The sequence below is a fragment of the Plectrocnemia conspersa genome, unplaced genomic scaffold, assembly GCF_051122295.1.
Source record: "Plectrocnemia conspersa isolate PC_06_02 unplaced genomic scaffold, ASM5112229v1 ptg000001l, whole genome shotgun sequence".
Classification (NCBI taxonomy): Eukaryota; Metazoa; Arthropoda; class Insecta; order Trichoptera; family Polycentropodidae; genus Plectrocnemia; species Plectrocnemia conspersa.
This window is the reverse complement of record NW_028277165.1, coordinates 11,300,703-11,321,325: the sequence shown is the minus strand read 5'-3', so window position 1 is coordinate 11,321,325 and position 20,623 is coordinate 11,300,703. Positions and strand designations below refer to the sequence as shown.

The window sequence follows — 20,623 nt, the reverse complement described above, 5'->3', positions numbered from 1 at the left end:
AGGTCAATGTATGCAAAAGTGTTCTGTTTTAATTTTATACAATTGTAGAAGCTAAACTAAAGGAAATTTTAATAGTATTTTTATTATATATAAATAATGTATATATTTTTAATCAGATAATAGTTACCTTAAATAAATAAAATGTTTAATCATTATTATTATTTGTAAAACATTATATTAAATTGTTATAATACTAATTTTAATATTAATATATTTTTTGACAAATTAAATTTGATTAAGTTTAGAGGTGAATAACTAAATACATATAATACAGTTTTTCAGCAAAATAAATTTTAATGAGTAAATAATTACCTGTTTTCGATATAAAATCCAAAGCACACACTGGCGTAAAGCTCACTATTTTCAGTTTATATGAATTTTTTTGCCCATAAGCGATGTATTTTCGGCTATAAACGACAATTGTACGCGAGCGACCGCTTTCGATGGCGGCTGGTGGTACAGTAAACTTTTGGCCACTTCCGACATAGTTCATGACTATAGGACGCCTACTTGCCACCCGCGACCGTGAATGAAAATATACGGTTAAGCATTTACCTTTTACTGCAACTAACTAGCACATTATTAAAAAAGGGTTTTACCAACGTTTCCTACTTATAAACGTTTAATATTAGTATGGATAGAGGATCTACGTAATGATAATTTATTATAAGTCATTACCAAGATGGTTGACAGGTTTATAAAAATTAAAAACAGTTATCCAAAGATAGAAGTATAGTAAATGCTTAGCAACTTGTAAGTTGGGAGTTAAAAATGTTCGTTTAAATCGACTTCAAGTCAGTTCTACTTTAAAAATAATTTAAAAATATACGCTGCTACTGAACAAGTACAGAAAATACACTTTATAAAAGTTAAAACGTCCTTATTTCATAAAAATAGAACATTAATGAAAATGTCAATTAAAATATCATAAGAAATGGTTGCCATTATTGGGAAAATTATTATTATTTGAAATATAATTCAATCTACTTTCTTATATTAAATACTAATTATTATTAAGTTAATACGTATATGATTAAAAAATATTTTAATGAAATTGCGGATTGCAGTAGGTGAGTATTTGAAATGGCCGCTGCTAGTATATGACGATAAAGCCATCTAGCGAACAAATCTAAAAGCTATAATTTATTATTAAATACAATAAATAACACCGTAATAATATTTTTTAAATAATAAATTTAATAATTATTATATGTGCCAAGAAATCTAGCACAACTAAAGAAAATTTCATTTCATATTAAATGAAATTTTAAATCATTTTCATTTCATCTATAGCCGATAATAAATGTGCCAGTAAGTATTTGGTTATATGAATAATAATATATCACGGTTATTCTAACAAAACTAGTATTTACTTTCTAGGATTTAATATTAAAAGACAAACAGCAGTGCAATTAAAGATATACATACCAAAGTCAATTAAACATATTACAATGGTAGTAATAATGATAAAAATCATATTAGTGTAAACAAAAAGTTACATTTTACCCACTACATAGTATCGTTGACAGTTAATTTTCGGAAGCAATGAAAGATCTAATAACATTTACGTATGGCAAGCAATTAAAATATGACGTACAACTAATCAGTTTAAGAAGTGATGCTAATCTACGTGTTTAATCCTCTACGGTAACTTCCGTTAATTTTGTTCTTCAGTTGTCGTTTAAATTTTATTTATGGATTATATTAATAGTAATAATGTGTTCAATGTTTAGCCCGTGATGAAGGTCTTATTGCTTTTAATTATTTTTCAGAAGCAATGATAGAACAATTTGACGACCTATATGGCGACAGCATAAAATTTGTATATATAAACAAAAAGTGACTCATTTAAGCAAGTATTTATTTTGTTTATTTACCTTGGTGTATACAACAACCTACTCACTATATTATCACTATATGGCACAAAAAACGTAAAAATCAAAAAATCGAGAGCCTATTACTGCTGACATTTTAGGACAAGTATAAAATTAATTTAAAAGTTTAATATATCATTGTCAGTTCTCTGTGTAAGTATTGTGCTTAGATTTTAATTATTGTTTTTTTTTCAGAAGCCATGAGCGAGCAATAAGATGACGAGAGTGAAAAATAATGGAACCAAACTTCTCCAGCTAAATAACCGACTGCATCACAATCATTGTCTCGTGATCGTCGTGAAAGATAGTATTCCCAAATATCAATAGTTAAAAAAATACGTTTTATTAACATTTATATGGTTTGATTAACATTAACCTCAATCTGCATACGTATTAAGTATATTTATATATTACATGTTCACGTTTAAAATGTATCTGGTCTATTTGCAATTCGAGTGATTATATTCAGTCAAATCTAACGAATATGTGCATTAAATCAGAAGCAAGGATAATGTTTATGTATTGTAAACGGAAAAACTCACTTTTCGGCCTCGGAACTAAAAATTTGAAGATTTCACCACAAAAATGATGCTATGATTGTTTATATAGTTTAACAATGTATTATTCTAAGCCTCACACACATTATTTATATATTTAATTTTCATGGTTATAACACACCTAGTTAATTTGCAATCCGAATATATATGTTCAGTCAAATCGAAGAATGCACACAGGGCCGGCCCAAGGGGCAGGCAGTACAGGCGATCGCCTGGGGCGCTAGATCTTGGGGGGCGCCGTGATACCAAATAAAGGCGCAATATTCACTTAAAATTATCAAATAATATTGTTAAAGAATATAATCTGATATTTTTTGTATACACTACTGTGTACTCTTTAGATTATTTCACGCGTAAAAAATCGCGACGAAAATAAAACTACAAATTCTTAAATATCCACAATCGCAAAAAAGAGTATGGTGTCAAATATATGTAATATTAAATTACTTTAATTTGAATTATATTTTTGCGCTCATGTAATGGGTTATTAAAGTATTATTAGGGTGGGGGTGGGGGGCGCAAATTTAGTTTTGCCTGGGGCGCTAAATAACATAGGGCCGGCCCTGAATGCACATGAGAAATTAATGAAAATTGTCGTTACTTGGCAAAACGAAAATTATTGTCGCGCACACAAAATTATTGAAACTGTTGTCACGAAACAACAGAATGCATTACATTAAAATTCAATTTTTATTATTATATTTAAATATATATAAGAATTATTATATATAAGATGCATTTTTAAAATTATCACACTGAATATGTATTTTGTGCAAAATATAAAACATTTATGTTTATGGCAAAATGGTGTTGTGAATTTTAAGCAAGGAGATGTTACATCCATGATACAAAAATACATGGTATGTCATCCGTTGTCACTGATAAACTCATACCAAAATTCATTTTGAATTAAAAATAAGTACCTAGAGCTAAAGCGCTGGAGTCAAGAAACTAGTCCTCAAACTCAACTACAGTATTTATCTAGGCGATGTAAAAAATATGCTTTTGAAATATTTTCTGAACTTTGGATATAATAGGGGTCAATTTATTTAACTATCCTAGAGCATGGTGGCACACTTCGTTTTACAACGCAGAGAAAAAATGACTGCCGGTACCGTAACATTAATTATTTTGTACCTATGTGAAAATAACCATAAATAAATCGTCTGCAGCGGTTTACATGTGTCTTATTTATGTAAATAAGACATTGGAATGAATTTATTCAGACAGTTTGAAAACTTAGGACATCTGCTGACGCCTAATTCGCGTACGCGTAATAAATAAAATACATCGTGTTTTGTATGTCACAGAGATGTGTCAAATTCACAAAATAATAAAAAATCCCGGATTGTTAGGCATTTAGAACTGTTTTAATTTATTATTCTTGTATGTTATATGTCTTTAGATGTATGTTTTATTTTAAGTAATTTAGGTTTAATTTTTATAGATATGTTTTATATCATTTATTTTTTTGATATTATTATTTGTAAAAAAAATGTAAAAAAGATATATTGTGTTTTATTACCAATCGTGTGAGTTTGAGCCGGAAATGCGTTTATGTGCATGTATAAACAATGACAAAAAGGCATAGCGTGATCTCGTTCTACGTTCGATTAAAACTATTTCGGTTTCTCGATAGTTAATGTATTTTTTTTAAGATCTGGTTAGGCTCTTGTGGATTATTAATATTATATAATTAAAAAACTTTTTTTTATTAAAAAGGCAATGTGTGTAATAATAATATTTAAATTTTGCCATAAATATGTACACACAAATTGTAGCTGCAACAGTAAAAATATGTTTATACTGCTGATATATAATGATGGCAATATAAGACTAAATAAAATAAAATTTTCGTTTTATTTTATCTTCCTTCCTTCACTTTGTTTTAAAATTTCTCTAATAAATTATATTATGAATTTTATGGTTTATTTTGAAATTCAAGTATTGATTTATTTATAATATATTTTTTGTACTGGCAACATTTATGCAACTGTCAATGCTAGGCGTACCTAAGCGCGTTTATCTTATAACGTCAACCATTGGTTGTTTGATGCTCATTTTATAGTAAATTGGTAACAAAAAAACGCCAAAATGGGTCGAAGATCAATCAATACCACTAAAAGTGGTAAATACATGAATCCTACGGATCAAGCCCGTAAGTGAAATTTATTTATAACCTAAATCTACAAATATCTTCCCTGACGATGAATCCAATAATATAAATGTTTGCATTGCAGGTAAGGAAGCTCGTAAGAAAGAACTCAAGAAAAATAAGCGACAACGCCAAATGGTGAGAGCGGCAGTTTTGAAAATGAAAGATCCAGTACAAATTTTAGAAGAACTTGAAAAAATTGATGAAATGGGTACTGTATCATTTTAAATAAATAAATTTGTGTACAATGTGCTTACTTTATAAAATCTCGTCATAGAATACAACGTATTGCAACCTTCGCCGTTAAACGAAAAAGTACTAAAAGAAAAGAGGAAAAAATTAAAAGAAACACTCGATCGAGTATTGAAAATGTATGTAAGTATTATATTTGAAATCAGGTAGTATGTCAGTTTTTTATGGTGGTTTTGTCATTTGTTTATATATGATGTTTTCTCTAGGATAAAGATGAACCTGAACGATGGGCTGAATTAAAGAGACAAGAGGCGGAATATGAAAGACGCAGAGCTCAACTGGCGGCTTATCATGAGTCTGTCAGACATGCTCAAGCTGTACAAGTCGACGATATTCCATTACCTACTTTACAGGTACATATTTACTTCCGCTTGATTATGAATTATGATATTTATAATATTAATAAAACATATTTGATTATCAGGTTCCTGACAATCTTATTTATGGTAATATGCCATCCCAAATTCCATTGCCTTTGGAAATGACACCATCGATAGTACCTATGCCGCAATCTAAACCTGTTGGCATTTTGAAGAAAGATACAGTGTATAAGGTATATGATATATATTTTTATGTAAGAGGGTGAGTCAAATAATAACTTTAAATATGTATTATTTTGTAATTTATTGAAAGAAAAAAATTAAAAGGACATCATTTTTCTACGTAGATTCCATGACAATACAAGTTTTCTAGTGTTGAATATAAAATCACTGTTTGCACCTCTTCGCCTAAAGATGTTATAAAAAAACACCTGTACTCGGAAGTTTAGGTTTTACTTCATATACTTTATTTGACATCAGTTAATGTATAAATTCTGTATCTTTTCTAGCCAATTCTTGAAATTTATCTGCATATTGAAGGTATCTTCAACTGTCATAACAACTGGGTTTTAAAACGAATTTTATGAATATTGTTAGAGAAATTAACTTGTTCATGTGGGTCTTTTGCATCTGTCTTAACAGTTTAAACGTTCTTAACCAGCTGTAGGTGGATGCTTAATAAACCCTGTTTCTTAACCCTTTACGTGCGGAATTAAATTTCATAAAAAGTCACGTAATGAGTCAATTATCCAAAAAAAATAAAGTTGAAGATATAATTACGGTTTTTTTATGTGTATATAGTTAATCCTTTATGCATCTATATTTACCTTCAAAATTTAAAATAAAAAATTATTATTTATTTTAAAAATAACAAGTCTACCTCCTTCTGCAAATTCCTTTCCCTTTTTTCTTGCATGACGAGGGCACGATACTGCACACTTGACAATTGCGTTGGTATTTTCTGTCCTCATACTTTGTCGGAAAATGCAAGCCTATCAATATTCGACTTTTGGTTGGGTTCTTTATCTTTCTTCCTCTTCTGGTAATTGTATTTTTTATAATTTCTAAAATTGCAAACAGTGAAATTCGAGGCACACCAATACTCTTCAACTTCAGAATTCAACTGAATGCAAACTATATAATATATTATATATATCTAACATATATTGCACGTGTAGAATTCATTGGAATTCACTCTCCCCCAGAGCTCTTGTGGTGTACAAGAAAATAACATTTGTTCTGATTCTTGGTAATAAATTCTTAGAAGTAATTAAATGAGTGTAGAAAGCCACTAAAACATAAAATCATTATACATTTTAAAACAAAAAAAAATGTATTAAATTTGAGACAAAGACCTGCTTTATAATATTCCGATATATCGCTCCTTGTACATGCGTTTTTCCTTGACTGTGAGATATATCCGCTTCTCGCACTTAAGGGACATGCGATTTGAAGAGTATTTATCCGCTCCTCGCACGTAAAGGGCTCAAGATGACCAATCAAACTTCTAATCCAGAAAAAGCTGCATTTAGCACGACTTTTGTTAGTTGTGGTCGAAACTGGATATCTGCTGATTCTCGGCAAGGGAATTCACTATTCGTCTACCGATTGGTTGTAGGTCTTAGTGAATCTAAAATGATTGAGCCTTACAGTTTGTGCCTTATAGCTTTCTTTTAGGCAAATAAATATTACCTCTAACACTAAATAATCGTTCACTTTTAACCGAAGAGGGTGGTGCCAATAGGTATTTTCTCGCTAAATATGCTAGGGTGGGAAACTCATTTTTGTTGGAATTCCATCAGCAAAGGGGATTTTCATAATTTTTTATATTTTTTAAAGCAGTATATTTCTCCATTTCACGTTTTAAGAAATGTCTTCCCATAGATATTGATTCCTTTTTTTCAATATTTCTTTCTTGTCCCTTTTTTAAATTTATGAGGTACCATAAGATTAGGAAAATCCAAGAAAACCTAATATGTGATTGTTTGGAATTATAATTGCATAATAATCACTAATTCCAACCTCCCAGACACGATAGAAATTTAAAAACACTAGGGTCTATATAGGATTCGAACCCAAGTCTTTTTGGGATTCGACCACTGAACTTTCGTGCTAGTATAATGAAGCATTGTTGCCAATTTACAGTACATTAGAACTTTATCGCACTTCTACGGGTTTTTTTTTGACTCACCCTTGTGTGTATATACATACATATATATATACAGTGATCGCCATATATATTTATATACGCGTGTATATATTATTTATAAATATATATAAAATGTTAACATTGATTTAAATTTAGGAAATTCCACCTGCGTTAGAACCTCCTGGTGTTCCGCCAATTCCGCCACCTAATTTAGCAGATTATATCAACGACGGCGAAGCTGACAATTCTACAAAACGTGTCGGACAGAAAATTCTTCGATTTTCAGATCAAAATGACAATGAAGATAAAAATGTATGTTATATTAGTTATTATCTTAAAAACTTGTTTTAATGTATTTTTATTATTTTAGAAAATGGATGTCGATAAAGATAAATCTGACACTCAATCTTCTGGATTACCTCTTATGTCGTCCAACAATATGAAGCCGACATCGTTACAACAAAGAATGTTAGCTTTATCCGGTCAAAACATAGACGAATTCATGAAAGAAATCGAAGAAGTACACAAGAAGAGGGAATTAAACCGTGCCGCCGATTTAAATTCACGTTTATCCGCATTAGACCATCACCGCAAAGACGACGAATCGAACAGTGACGATGACGATGAACAAGAAAAAGACATGTCTCAGATGATGTGTCCCCCGGGAACCACAGGAATTGACGCTTCGCATAATATGATGCCCATTCGCCCTCCTGGTCTCATGAGCAATATGCTAAGACCACCTCCGTTGAGACCGCCGGGTCCTCCGCCTGGAATGCCTCGACTTCAGGGACAACCTCTCAGAGGCGCTCCGCCCGGACCGCCGCCAGGACCTCCTCCGAGACCGTTGCGAATGCCTCCCGGTCCTCCGCCGGGACTTCCGCCGCGGGGAATGCCTTTACCGAGACCTATGCCTCATAATATGAATCCGCACGGCCCTCCTGTAGGACCTCCGTTACCTGTACTATCAGCAGCACCGCAACTAATCAACAGAAAAGATGGGCCGCAACACGGTGCGACTATCATGGCTAAGCCCCAGATTAGGAATCTTTCGGCCGACGTGACTAGATTTGTGCCTTCCGCGCTTCGAATCAAGAGGGACGATAACAAGAGCAAGCACATCGCGAGAGGTCCGACGATGGAATTGAAGAAGAGCATCGACATCGTTCAAAAACCGTCGAGCGGACCTACCAAAGACGACGCCTACATGCAGTTCATGCAAGAGATGCAAGATCTTTTATAGAAAGAATAGTACATAACATGAATTTGTTTTTAATATAATTTTCTTGTAAATAAATTGCATTTTAATAATTTGGTGTGATATTAAAATTATATTTAGATATGTTCCTAATTAATGAATGAAGAATTATCTCTCGTCGATAAGTATTCACTGCCTAATATAAATTTAAATAATATAGCCTTCGCCTCGAATTACTATAAGCTGCGTTTTGTTTCATCGCTGAAATTATTGTAAATCATGTAAATTATTTACGAGCGTCATCTGGCAACACTGCGTTAAATTGGATTACGCATTTCGGGCACAACACGCGTCACGCGTAAAAACAAAATCTGGCGCGTCTTTAGTTCGCGGTCTACTCGACTGCGCTATAGTCGTCTCTCTCTAACCGTCAGTAAATTGAATCGCGAAAGAGCACGGACATTCAACTGCCAGACGTCAACTCCGTCTATGCCGACTTTCAATTTCTAGGAATCGTCTTCTGTATCGTTACTCATTTTACCGTCCCGAATATTAAACAAATCTATTATTTAATTAAAAATAAAAAATGTTATTCTGTATGCATAAATTTATTGTATATCATAATAATAAGAGCAATAGTCATAGGATTCAGTTATATTAATGTACTTTACTGTTACCGAGTAACTGAAAAACAATTCAATAAGGCAATTTAATATTGCACTGAATATTAAATGTGATGGAACGAGTAAAAAAAAGTATATTACACTTCGGCAAACCCAAATTATGATATGTAATTGCCAATAGCGGCACTGCCTATTCATGTTTTTTAATATTTTGTGTAAAAGAGCTTCAGGATGTTTTTCCTTTAAAAATTAGTATTTTACATTATCGTATATAGTTGCTAATTACTTTCAGTTAAGCTGCGCAGTGCAATATTTTATAGCAGCATTAAGTACAGAGTCCACTCTGAATCCATCCAAATTACTGCAATGTAATAGTTTAGAGGCTGAGATCTATATTATTTTAATAAAAAAAATACTATTATTACTCAGAAATTTGGTAAAAACTTAGCATTTATCTAATTCATAATGTAACGACTCATTTAGTCGTTCAGCTAAAAATTGGAGAATTTGTTTCAAAAGCGCATAATTAAAAACGTTATAAAAAAAATTGTAAATATAATCAACATTATTACAACAAGAAATAAGAAGAGTGGCATTTATCCTTAACATATTTATAGTACTTTGACTCTCCTGTTTGACGTTTGACAAAATGCACTTCACAAGAGTACGTTTGCCACCCATGAGTCAGGGACGTCATTTTAGATTTTTTCAGAAGTCTGTGGGCGTTTTTTTAATACTTTAATTTCATTAAGATTCATAGTATTTTATTAAATGACGTGCATTTTTCAAACTATATTTAATGAGGGAGGGGGCAAATGACGCAACTTTAAAATAACATAACTTTATGTGAAATTGTTGAAATATGTGCGAGTACTAGAAGCGTTCGCTTCGAGCAGTGGACTGCGGAGCGATTGTCGCGTGCGCCGCGGGTGCGGTGGTGCGGGCGCGGGTGCCGGTCGGGCTCGTGCGTCTCGCGTTCGCGTGCGGTGTGTGCGCTCGTACGGTGTACGCATGCGCAGTGCGTTCCGGGCGATGGCCGATCGCAACGAGCGGCTGCTGCTCGAGCTGCTCAAGCGCGGGGGCAACCACTATTGCGCCGATTGCTCCAAGCCAAGTGAGCGTCCGCTTCTTCGCCCTCGTCCGTCGTCTGTCTTCCGTTTTCCGCCGCTCGCCTTCCGCCTTCCGCCTCTGCCTCTGCCTATGCCTCGTTTCCTGTTCCATAATACGCGAGGGGCCCCCAACAGAGATCCACATCATTCATAAAAATACTGTCACGTTTCGATTCATTCCCATGTAAAACTTTCACATGCGTCAACTTTTATTTTTATCATAATATTTGCATGAAACATTTTTTATCATCTTTCAAAATAAATATATTGTGATACGTACCCAAATTTGAGCCCAATTTGGTTCATTTGTGCTCCTAAGCGGAAAATATTCAAATGTGAAATTATTTCAAAAATACTGCAATCCATTCCGAAATCGCAGTCAGTAGACAGATTCGTTTTCGACCATGTGTTCGCCCATCAAAAATTTTGCTTCGTCGTTCATAAAAATGTGCATATTTGAGAATACAGATTCTTTTGACCGATTTTTCAAATTTATTGTAACTACTTTTTTAACTGATTTTTTTATTTATTTATTTGTATACAATTATAAAATTACATTTTTTATGTAGATTCGTTGCAGAAAGTTATTCATGGCGTGTTCACTGTTCTGACCAACGGTCACTCACTACTAACGTTTTGCTACATAAATACGTTTTAAAATTTAAACACGTTGTGTGCGAACGAGCGGCTGCGTGTGAATGTTGGCCAGAATAATGAACACCCCATGAATGCATCAAAACAGGTTATTGCAGGAATTATACTGGTTCTGTTTCGGTATGAGGCAGTTTAAACACATTCATTTTCAATGAAAATATAATTGTATATAAATAAATAAAATGTAAAAGCAAATGAATAATTAATTTTGTAGAATAAATTTGACTCCAAATAACAGGAAAGAACTTAATAATATTGTACTTTTTATCGTATCAAGAAGTTTTTTGTTTTTCAACTTTATGTATATATGTATTTTACTCCTATTTTCACTTTTACAAAAAAGTATTTTCGCGTTACATATACTTTTATTCTCAAGTTTTTTCATAAACAAATTCTTACTACTGACAACTTATATTAATACATACATTTTAGAAGATTGTTCAAAATAAAAAAAATATGACAATCATATCGATTGTATTTTTTAAGTGAAAGTGATAGCGCTCCGCTGATTAATTTATTTTTATAATTCTATGAATTTACTTATTTTTATAACTGAAATCACAGTTCACGTCTTTAGGAAAATCATATATCACCGCCGTAATCAATATTTTATGTAAAATTCATTTTAATACACAATATTGCCAAGGCTTTCTGTCGGTTTTCATTTATTGTACTCTTTAACACTTTCGCGGACACGTCTGCAATTGCAGTCATTTTTCGGCTGTTAAATCGGCATATGAAAACCTCTGAATATACATAAATAATAATTAAATTTAGGTCAAGATATAATATACAATGAAAATAATTTGGTATTTAAAAAAAATATATTTTTTTTACAAATTTTAGGTATATTAGTGTCTCAGGGTATTTCAATACGTGTTTTAAGTGTCCGCGAAAGTGTTAAATATGTTTTCAATCTTCCCAACAATAAAATATTACATTCCGCAGTCGAATTAGTGCTTTTTTTATAAAAAATATATGTTATAAAGCACGATACAAAATATGTAGAAAAAATATTCTAGTATATAATTTTTTAACTGACTAAATTTTTATCTGGGCAAATACGGCACTGCATGTATTATTCACTATATTTATCAAGCTATACGTCGCACTACATGCCTTAAGGACACATTATAATTTAATTCAAATTGATTTATTTGTAATAACACAACCTTCAGTGTGTTTTTTTCATGCTATGTTAGACGTCTAATGCTAGATATCGCTTTGATAAGAATTTGCTCATCTCTAGCAAGTTTTCCTTCTCTTGATACACAATGGAGATTTTGTTTACACAATTTAATAGAGGGTTGATTCTCTATTTTTTTTTATTTACATATATGATACTGTATGGGCTGAAGCAGCGCATTTTTAGAGAATTTTTAAACATAATATCTATGACTTAGCTCCATTTGGTAAGATTAGGAAGATCTAGGAAAACATACCCTGTGATAGTCAATGGAATTTGTCACGTCCATTTCTTTATTTTAATATCTACAAATTATATTACTTAAAATTAAACTGAACAAGTAATGTGTTGTAATTGGAAATTGGACAACATAAATATACAGAGGATTTCGATTTTTTTGTTATTTCCTTCGGCAGTGTCTCCGATTCTATAAAAGCTATATCTTCTTATAAAACACTGACGTTATTTTCTTTCCCTTTTAAGGGTTATTTGTAAATTTATGATTCTGATTTTTAATTTATTAAAATATTAATTAAAAATACCATATTCAGTTTAGCGTAGTCCAATAAATATATATTTTTTAACATATACATTTTTAGAGAATTCTTAATACATAATATGTATGACCTTACTCGATTGATAATTATCTGTGAGATTAAGATAATCAAAGAAAACCTTATCTGTGATGGTCGATCTGAATTATAATTTTATAATAACCACTAAATCTGATTTTCCAGACCTGATATAAATTGAAAAACACAGGTCAATATGGGAGTCGAACCTAGGTCTTTCAAGTAATAATCTTCGCTAGCATCGGAAGTATTTAAAATTGTTCCGTATCTATAAAATATGTTAGGATAAAAAATATTGTGTGTAGATCCATATTCCAGATATGATTATATCGATAGAATCTTTAGTACATGATGTACCATATTTAGCCTTATGAAAAATATTATCAAATGTACTCAACAATATTCAATCTTTCTAAATATGCAATATTTGTTTAAAGTGATGCATTTATGAAAAATATGGTTTACTGTAATAATAACTTCTCTTGTTTTTTAAAAGTGATATTGTTTCATTTTTTACACAATAACAGTCAAAGCAATTTGAAAACTGTCTTCAGAGCTGAAAATCCTTGTTCCCGTAGATAAGTTGTTGCAAAATAAGTGGCTCTTGATTTTCAAAAAGACGACAGATCTGCTCTTCACAAACTCAATACATGCTACATTGTTGGAACGAAGTTCAAGAAATGCTTCTGTCGATTTTTCAGGTTCCTTTGGCAAAACAACTTCAATAAACAAAATCTGTCGGCAAAATAAAATATTGAAAAAAAGAATATCTGCATCTTAATTGATTAAAAATAGTACAAATATTTTTTTGCTTTCATTACTGTTAAAAAATTCATTTTTATCCATTATGAGATAATTTACCCCGGTTCCCCGACCGCTGTGTTAGATGATTTAGTGTTCGCAATTGTATTTCCAAATATACCTTTATATGCATTGAGATATAAAATCAATTAGATACATTATGATACTCGAATTTACCTATTGTCCATATATGGCACGTGATGCCATATATGTTTATACTAAGCTGTAGTATGATTTAATTAAAATTATATTTATTTGTAACTCTTCAACAATTTTGTTTTTTCTTTGGTCTTACATTCATTGTACAGATGTAAAAATTAAATTAAAGATAATGTTTTGAGATAAACTTTCTTAGTCTTTTTTGGACCACACTAAATTCAGCTGATATCTAATTAACAGAAAGACGCTCATCAAATTGTGATTCACAGAAAGAATTTATATCTGTGTTTTATGTGGCTGCATAGTCCCGAATCCATTTCTATTCGACTGTTGAAAGTAATAATGTTTTCATCATGGAAAGATGTATTAAAGTATTGTATTTTATGATTAGGTGTAAAATATCTCAATGAACTATTTTAAAACAAAAAAATGAAAAAGTTTTTTTTTTCATGTTGTGACAAATCATCTGTAACATTTTAGTCAATGTACAGCATTACACTACAAAGTATGTACAGCATTGCAGATTTGATAAAAAATATGATCTTTAGTATTTTTTTTTTAAATATTTTTATAAAAACATTATTTTTCAAAATATTTATTGACGTACCTGTAAATATTTTGGTTTTGTATTCCTTGTTCTTGGAAAGGTATTCCAGTTGTCTACTTTAATTGTTATCAACTTTTTTACTTTGATTGTTTCCATGATGTTTAAAATTTTGCTTTTGCCAAAATAAAAATAAAAAATGTCTGATTTTGAGATCTAGATATCACCATTATCATACAAATTGCTGTTTTTTGAACTCTACACATATTTTCTGAATTATGAAAAACTATTTTTAATGATACCATCATTGTTAATTGTATGAATCTTTTTTGCTACACTCTTATGTGGTTTCTTATCTCGTGTTGGAAATTTTGCGGTTTACGGTTTAAATGAATTTTTCCTCAAATTATTCTTATTCATGATGCCGTTATACTTTTTGTATGACTATGACAGATCCAGAATGGGCGTCCTACAATTTGGGAATATTCATCTGCACAAGATGCGCGGGAGTCCATCGCAGCATGGGCGCTCACATCAGCAAAGTGAAGCATTTGAAGTTGGATAAGTGGGAAGACTCTCAGTTGGAGCGGATGCAAGAAGTTGGAAACAACGCTGCGCGGGCCAGATACGAGGAGAGGGTGCCGCCGTGCTATCGAAGACCCGTCGAAGACGATCCACAGTTAGTGACTTGTCATTATAATTCTTACTAAGTCTGAACCAATATAAAAAATACCAAGTTTTTATCAGTGTGTTTTCCAACCCAAACGCCCTTGGCATAAGTCATAGTTGATAAGAGTGTTTGTCTTGGAATTACATCTTGCAGCAATTTAACTAAGCTCTGGAGATCTCTTCTTCTTTTGCTTGAGATGATAATGTGCGAAAATTTGCTAAATCATCTTTGTAATATATGTGCAAATATATTGTACAAATGAGTTGATCTGCTTTATAATTAGATTTGGAAATACTGTTTTTATTGAAAAGTTTTTGCAGATCTATGGTTCAGCGTACTGAATTTGATAAGATATCCCTGTACATTTTTAAGCGTAAGACCATTACGATTTTTAAGCTCATCAGTCAATTGATTTTTTTACAGAGAATTGTTCTTTGTAAGCGCTAAAAATTTGGATCAGAAGTAGTGAAGAATATATTTATTTATACATAATCCTAAATCTAATGTATAAAATTTGACATTTTAGAGTTCTCATCGAGCAATGGATAAGAGCCAAATATCAACGAGAGGAGTTTTGCCATCCGGAGAGGCAGAGTTACACTTCCGGACACATGGAGGGCTTCCTAATGAAGCGCGGAAAAGAGGACAACAAATATCATCCGCGAAAGTTTATCCTATCCGAGTCAGAAGACACTTTAAAGTACCACGTTAAAGAAAACAAGGATCCTAAAGCCATATTAAAACTGTCCGATTTGAACGTCGCTTTTGCTCCGCAAAAGATAGGACACGTGAATTCGTTACAGTTGACATTTATAAAAGATGGATCTACCAGACATATATACGTTTACCACGAAGACCCCGAAGCTATCAACAATTGGTTCGATTCACGTCTGATTTTTATAGTAATGAATATGAGAGACGATTCTATGGATGATTGTTCTTAGGTATATGGCGATTCGATGCGCAAAATTACATGGGATGCATGTTGCGTATCCGTCGGCTTCTGAATCCGAATTGGCCGTGCATCTTACGCGAGATTTTCCCAAAGAAGGCTGGTTGTGGAAGACGGGACCGCGTCCAACGGACGGATATAAAAAACGATGGTTTACGCTCGACAACAGGAAGTTGATGTATCACGATGATCCACTTGATGCTTATCCAAAGGGTGAAATATTTTTAGGTATTTATAATAATTGTTTTTATGTGTTATTATTTAAATGCGTCGAAATTATATGTTATTGTTTAATTACAGGGCATAATTCAGAAGGCTACAGTATCAGAGTGGGCGTTGTTACCGGTTACAGAGACATGGCTTATAGTTTCACTCTTCACACGCCGGAGAGAGCGTTTTGTTTGAGCGCATCCTGCGAAGAGGATAGGGATGAGTGGATAGGTGTTATAGATAGAGTTCTACAGCGTCCTCTCACGCCGCAAGACTCTTCTGGTTAGTATAATATTAATTATTTGGACCTTAAAAAGTTTATTCACTAAACTGTACAATACTAAAAGTTACATCCAGGAGGTTTATTGTTAGATGCCGATCATTTTCACACTAGCGTATCTTTCTGTCATCTCCTACATACAGCAATCATCTTGGAAATCATCATATACACATAGAAAATAAAATATAAACTTATAAGATACAATGAGATAAAAATCATTATTAATTTCTGGAACAATGTGAAAATATATTTTAAAATCGTATATTACATTAATAAAAAGTGATTCTATAAATATTTTTTTGTTGTAATATTGTCAAAATACGAAAAATCATGGAATCAATGCATGAATCAAGTAGTTTGTTGTCTAATGTTTTGAGGCATACTCTTTCGATCATTTCTATAAGTTTTTGTTTGCTCGTTGAGTTTTGCAAACTTTTTTTGTCTTAATTATGGCATCAGTATAATTAAGGACTATTCCAGGGCCAGTGTAAGATCTATTTTCACGTTTTTCTTATATTTTGAAACATTTTAATCATGTATTAATTTTTTTTTAATTTCATCTTTACTGCATTGATCAAATTGATGAAAAAAAATATTACCGACTATTTTTAAAGAAAACATTACCGACCAGGTGCTGAAAATCCATAAAGTTGAGTCCACATGCTTTTCCATCATAGGAATGAAAAAGATTTCAATGACAGGTTTATAATCCACCACTGTTCCGTCGATCAAGTGGATACCTTCCATTTAGGAATATAAGAAGCATTCCCAGATCGTTTTCACCGTATCTTTCTCCACATCTTTAAATTGATTGACGAATAAAAATGAATATCGCATTTTTCACTCAAACTTAATCGTGGACAATTTTACATTATTATTTTTGTAATTATTTTCATTGCTCATTAATGAGTAATAAAAAGATAATGGATAAATCCAACCTATAATTATGAAAAATCTTAAATTCTCATATCAAGAAGTGATGTGTTTTTTACAAACCATTTATAACACATGAAGGTAGTCACATGTTTTAAACTTGGCTAAATTTTTTTTTTCATAGATGTCTATATATTTATATATATGTATATATATGCATATATGTATATGCAAAAATAATCAAATAAATTAATTTTATCATTTCTTTTTCAGTTGCCGCTCGTCTGGTGCGTAAACGAACTGCCTCAAACTCAATGAATATTTTTTCAGCCAGGTAGAAGTCATATATGTGTATGTTATTACACAGATGCATACATATACACATACACACATACATATAATATTAATATATGTGTATGCCTTTTTGCTGTCGTTGAAAGATAGTTGATTAAATATTTTTATATTTAGATATTAAACGTAAGTTGTTGAGTATATTTGTAAAACGTTTAATTTTGTGATTAATTATTATTTTTTCTTTCCCCTTGAAAGAAATATGTAGAAGGCAACACATTGTTTAGCTAATGATATGAATAACATTTTTATTTATTGTTGTAGCAAAATATATTTATTGTTTTTGCAATTGAAGTTTTTTGACAATCCGAATCCACGTGCTTATAAAAAGTTGTTTTTATATTATATTTAATAAATAAAAATATACTCCAAAGCAATAAGAACTACGCTAATGTGTTTAATGTCTCATAGTTTTTTTTATACATACGTACTTTATATGTTTAAGATACAAAAATGTATACTTTATTACGATATGTGAATAATACATTTAATAATTATTATAGAGTTAATATCATTGGTAAATTCGCAATCTCCATTATGCGCGTACTTGTTTTTGCTCTATGTTTTTTTTATTATTAGCAAATATCGAGTCGTAATTCTCATTTTATATTGTTAATCGATAAAAAAGTATTATCTGAAAAATTTCAACCGTTTTTTATTATTGCATCTTAAAGAGGTAAATAGTTTATTATTTTTATATCATGAATGTTGATTTATATTATATATAAAATAAGTTGAAAGCTTGTAAATTTTCTGTTTTCTTTTATTATTAAGTGGAATACTCATAAACCAAAGATAGTGAAATGTAAAACGCTAACCGTATTAATGGTTGCTTTTTTAAATTACAACAAATAGGAAGCGCTTTAACAATATTCACTTAATACGTAAAAGAAAATAATGGCAAATTAATTAATGTAATCACACAATAACAAGCATAATTTACTAGTCATTTTCATTCTTTCACACTTGTGTATAATTTTTATTTTAAATTTTATTTTGGTTGAAATTAATTGGAGCGAATATCATCTGAACGTATGTTTATACGAATACATAAAAGTTAAGTAATTATATAGTTAAATTATACTCTCTTGTTAATTAAAAAAATACTAATAAATAACTAAATCAAATTGAGCTAGTAATTATAAAAAAAAAATGTTGAATGACCAAATAAAAACCTAGTAAATATTACTTTAATTTCTGTTAATGCTCAAACATGTTCAACTTGTATTATTAATTTTTCAACGTTGATAGAAGATGTTTCAGTGTGCTTTGTGTACTTTTGCCATATAAGATCCGTATTGTGTAGTTTATAATTAAATGTTTTTTTTTGTATATTTGTTTACGAAGCATTGAGTGTTATTTATATTTTAAATATATATTTGTGAATAAAATTTACTTGTATTCGAGCCCTCTTTATACTTATCTGGACGTGATAAGCGACCCGTGACATTGTATTATTTTTTTTGTCGTAATGCACGGGTCAGGTTAGAATTGGGCTCTCGATTTGATCCAAAGTTGTAATGTTATCATTACAGATTATACGTTATATATTTTAGTCCAATGCGCCTTTTTTTACAAAGCACAAAAGCAACATTCCCTTGTGTACTTTTTCATTTTGTATCGCACAAAGATTTGTGTTGCGTGTTTTTATTTTTTAAATTATTTGTTTATATCTGTGTGTTTGGATCACGTTAAATTTTCAGAATGGTATAATACTGTCAAATTTATATTGATTATTATTTGCTTCAATATTTGAGGTACAAATGTATTTTTATCAATAACGTTCATTCGTATAAATAATATCTTTAGTCATTGGTAAATTTTTTTTAAATATGTACATATGTATTATTACTAGTGGCTTATTGAATATATAAATTTAAAGATGCAATAAAACATCAAAGTATTTTTTAAAGTCGATTTTAGTGACTCATATCATTAACCATAGTTTTTAATATTGCCTTTTGTATGTCTTCACATGAATTAAAAATACATGTTTTTATAAATATTATATATATTCCGTAATAAACACAACTTTAATATAAGCTCGAATAAATTTAATTGTTGTGAAGATGGATAAACATATTTTTTAATAATGAATAAATGTTGATAAATATCGAAAATACGAAGTTGTACATTTATTAAATATACGTATATCAAGCCGGATGTATTGTTGACGGATAAATATTAACACTGCCATATATCGCAATAAACGTTTCCTATATAGAATACATAAAATACATTATATTTAAACATTATACATATACAAGACCTAAATATATTGTGCATTTATGTTTTATATACATACTAATTAGCTTTTAATTAAAATCAATAAACTTTTGTAATCCTCAATATTATACCTATTATATAAAATGAAATAATCATGTATTTTTAAGGTATTGTTCATGTTTGTGGACTGAAATATCTTTATTTTCATTTAGCAACATTTATACATTTTCTCCTTGCCATTAGTTGTTTAATAGCCAAAACTGCAAATAAAATCTTGCAATTAATATTATTTCTTAAGATATGTGAAGGTGTTGCAATGATTTTTATAGTTATCTCTATCAATTACTGTCTACTTCACGAAGCGCAGGGTATCATGACATTTATTTAACGTTCATATAATGTTATCAGGATTGTATTTATTTTTTACTTGAAACCAAAATGATCTCCGTACTATTCAAAAAAATATAATATATAATCAACACATTATGTATGATATATATATACAATTTAGTACAAATTCTTTTATTAAGTTATTTAGAATGTGAGATTTATTCTTAATTGTCTTTTTCTATCCTATATAGTTTCTGTGCAATAATTATGAGGAAAGTACAATTTGTTTTTTTATAGTATACTTTTATCATTGCCGTACTATTACTACCTTATATTGTTTTATACATATTTTTGTCAATGGGAAAATGAGCAAAATATATAATAAAAAATATATTCATAAATCATCATTTCGTCTATTTATTTATAACCATTTATTTAAAAACGTATCTTTGGCTCACAACCTGAAAACGAAAACGTTTTTGAAATGCGACTAAATCGACTCTGGAAAAAAGTTTATTATTGTATGTAATTTACAATTTACATACATGTATATAAAACATGTTTATTTTTATTATTTA

The 20,623-nt window shown here is 30.6% G+C and overlaps 3 protein-coding genes across 3 annotated transcripts in view; 2 read left to right on the top strand and 1 right to left on the bottom strand.

The window, feature by feature from the left end:
• LOC148238859 (ATP-binding cassette subfamily G member 4) overlaps positions 1-531 on the bottom strand; it is a 33,610-nt gene extending 33,079 nt beyond the window's left edge. The window contains exon 1 of the mRNA XM_088183054.1: positions 313-531. The gene's annotated coding sequence lies outside the window, so the exon portion shown is untranslated. The remainder of the gene's footprint in view (positions 1-312) is intronic.
• Positions 532-4,408: 3,877 nt separating this feature from the next.
• LOC148238858 (uncharacterized) lies at positions 4,409-8,618 on the top strand. Its single transcript, XM_088183137.1, has 7 exons — positions 4,409-4,589; positions 4,672-4,797; positions 4,864-4,961; positions 5,045-5,191; positions 5,263-5,391; positions 7,464-7,619; positions 7,678-8,618. The coding sequence occupies exons 1-7, from the start codon at positions 4,526-4,528 to the stop codon at positions 8,548-8,550; spliced, it is 1,593 nt and encodes a 530-aa protein (XP_088039263.1). The 5' UTR covers positions 4,409-4,525; the 3' UTR covers positions 8,551-8,618.
• Positions 8,619-9,948: 1,330 nt separating this feature from the next.
• Positions 9,949-20,452, top strand: LOC148238857 (arf-GAP with dual PH domain-containing protein 1-like). Its single transcript, XM_088183155.1, has 6 exons — positions 9,949-10,242; positions 14,607-14,832; positions 15,350-15,700; positions 15,768-16,003; positions 16,076-16,267; positions 17,412-20,452. The coding sequence occupies exons 1-6, from the start codon at positions 10,140-10,142 to the stop codon at positions 17,474-17,476; spliced, it is 1,173 nt and encodes a 390-aa protein (XP_088039281.1). The 5' UTR covers positions 9,949-10,139; the 3' UTR covers positions 17,477-20,452.
• Positions 20,453-20,623: the final 171 nt, after the last annotated feature.

Excerpts from the sequence above, each read along its gene's own strand:
- LOC148238858 (XM_088183137.1), top strand. The coding sequence starts at position 4,526 with ATGGGTCGAAGATCAATCAATACCACTAAAAGTGGTAAATACATGAAT. Across the intron at positions 4,590-4,671 it reads GAATCCTACGGATCAAGCCC|GTAAGGAAGCTCGTAAGAAA; the intron begins GTAAGTGAAATT and ends TTTGCATTGCAG. Across the intron at positions 7,620-7,677 it reads ATGACAATGAAGATAAAAAT|AAAATGGATGTCGATAAAGA; the intron begins GTATGTTATATT and ends TTATTATTTTAG.
- LOC148238857 (XM_088183155.1), top strand. The coding sequence starts at position 10,140 with ATGCGCAGTGCGTTCCGGGCGATGGCCGATCGCAACGAGCGGCTGCTG. Across the intron at positions 14,833-15,349 it reads CCCGTCGAAGACGATCCACA|AGTTCTCATCGAGCAATGGA; the intron begins GTTAGTGACTTG and ends TTGACATTTTAG. Across the intron at positions 15,701-15,767 it reads CCCGAAGCTATCAACAATTG|GTATATGGCGATTCGATGCG; the intron begins GTTCGATTCACG and ends GATTGTTCTTAG.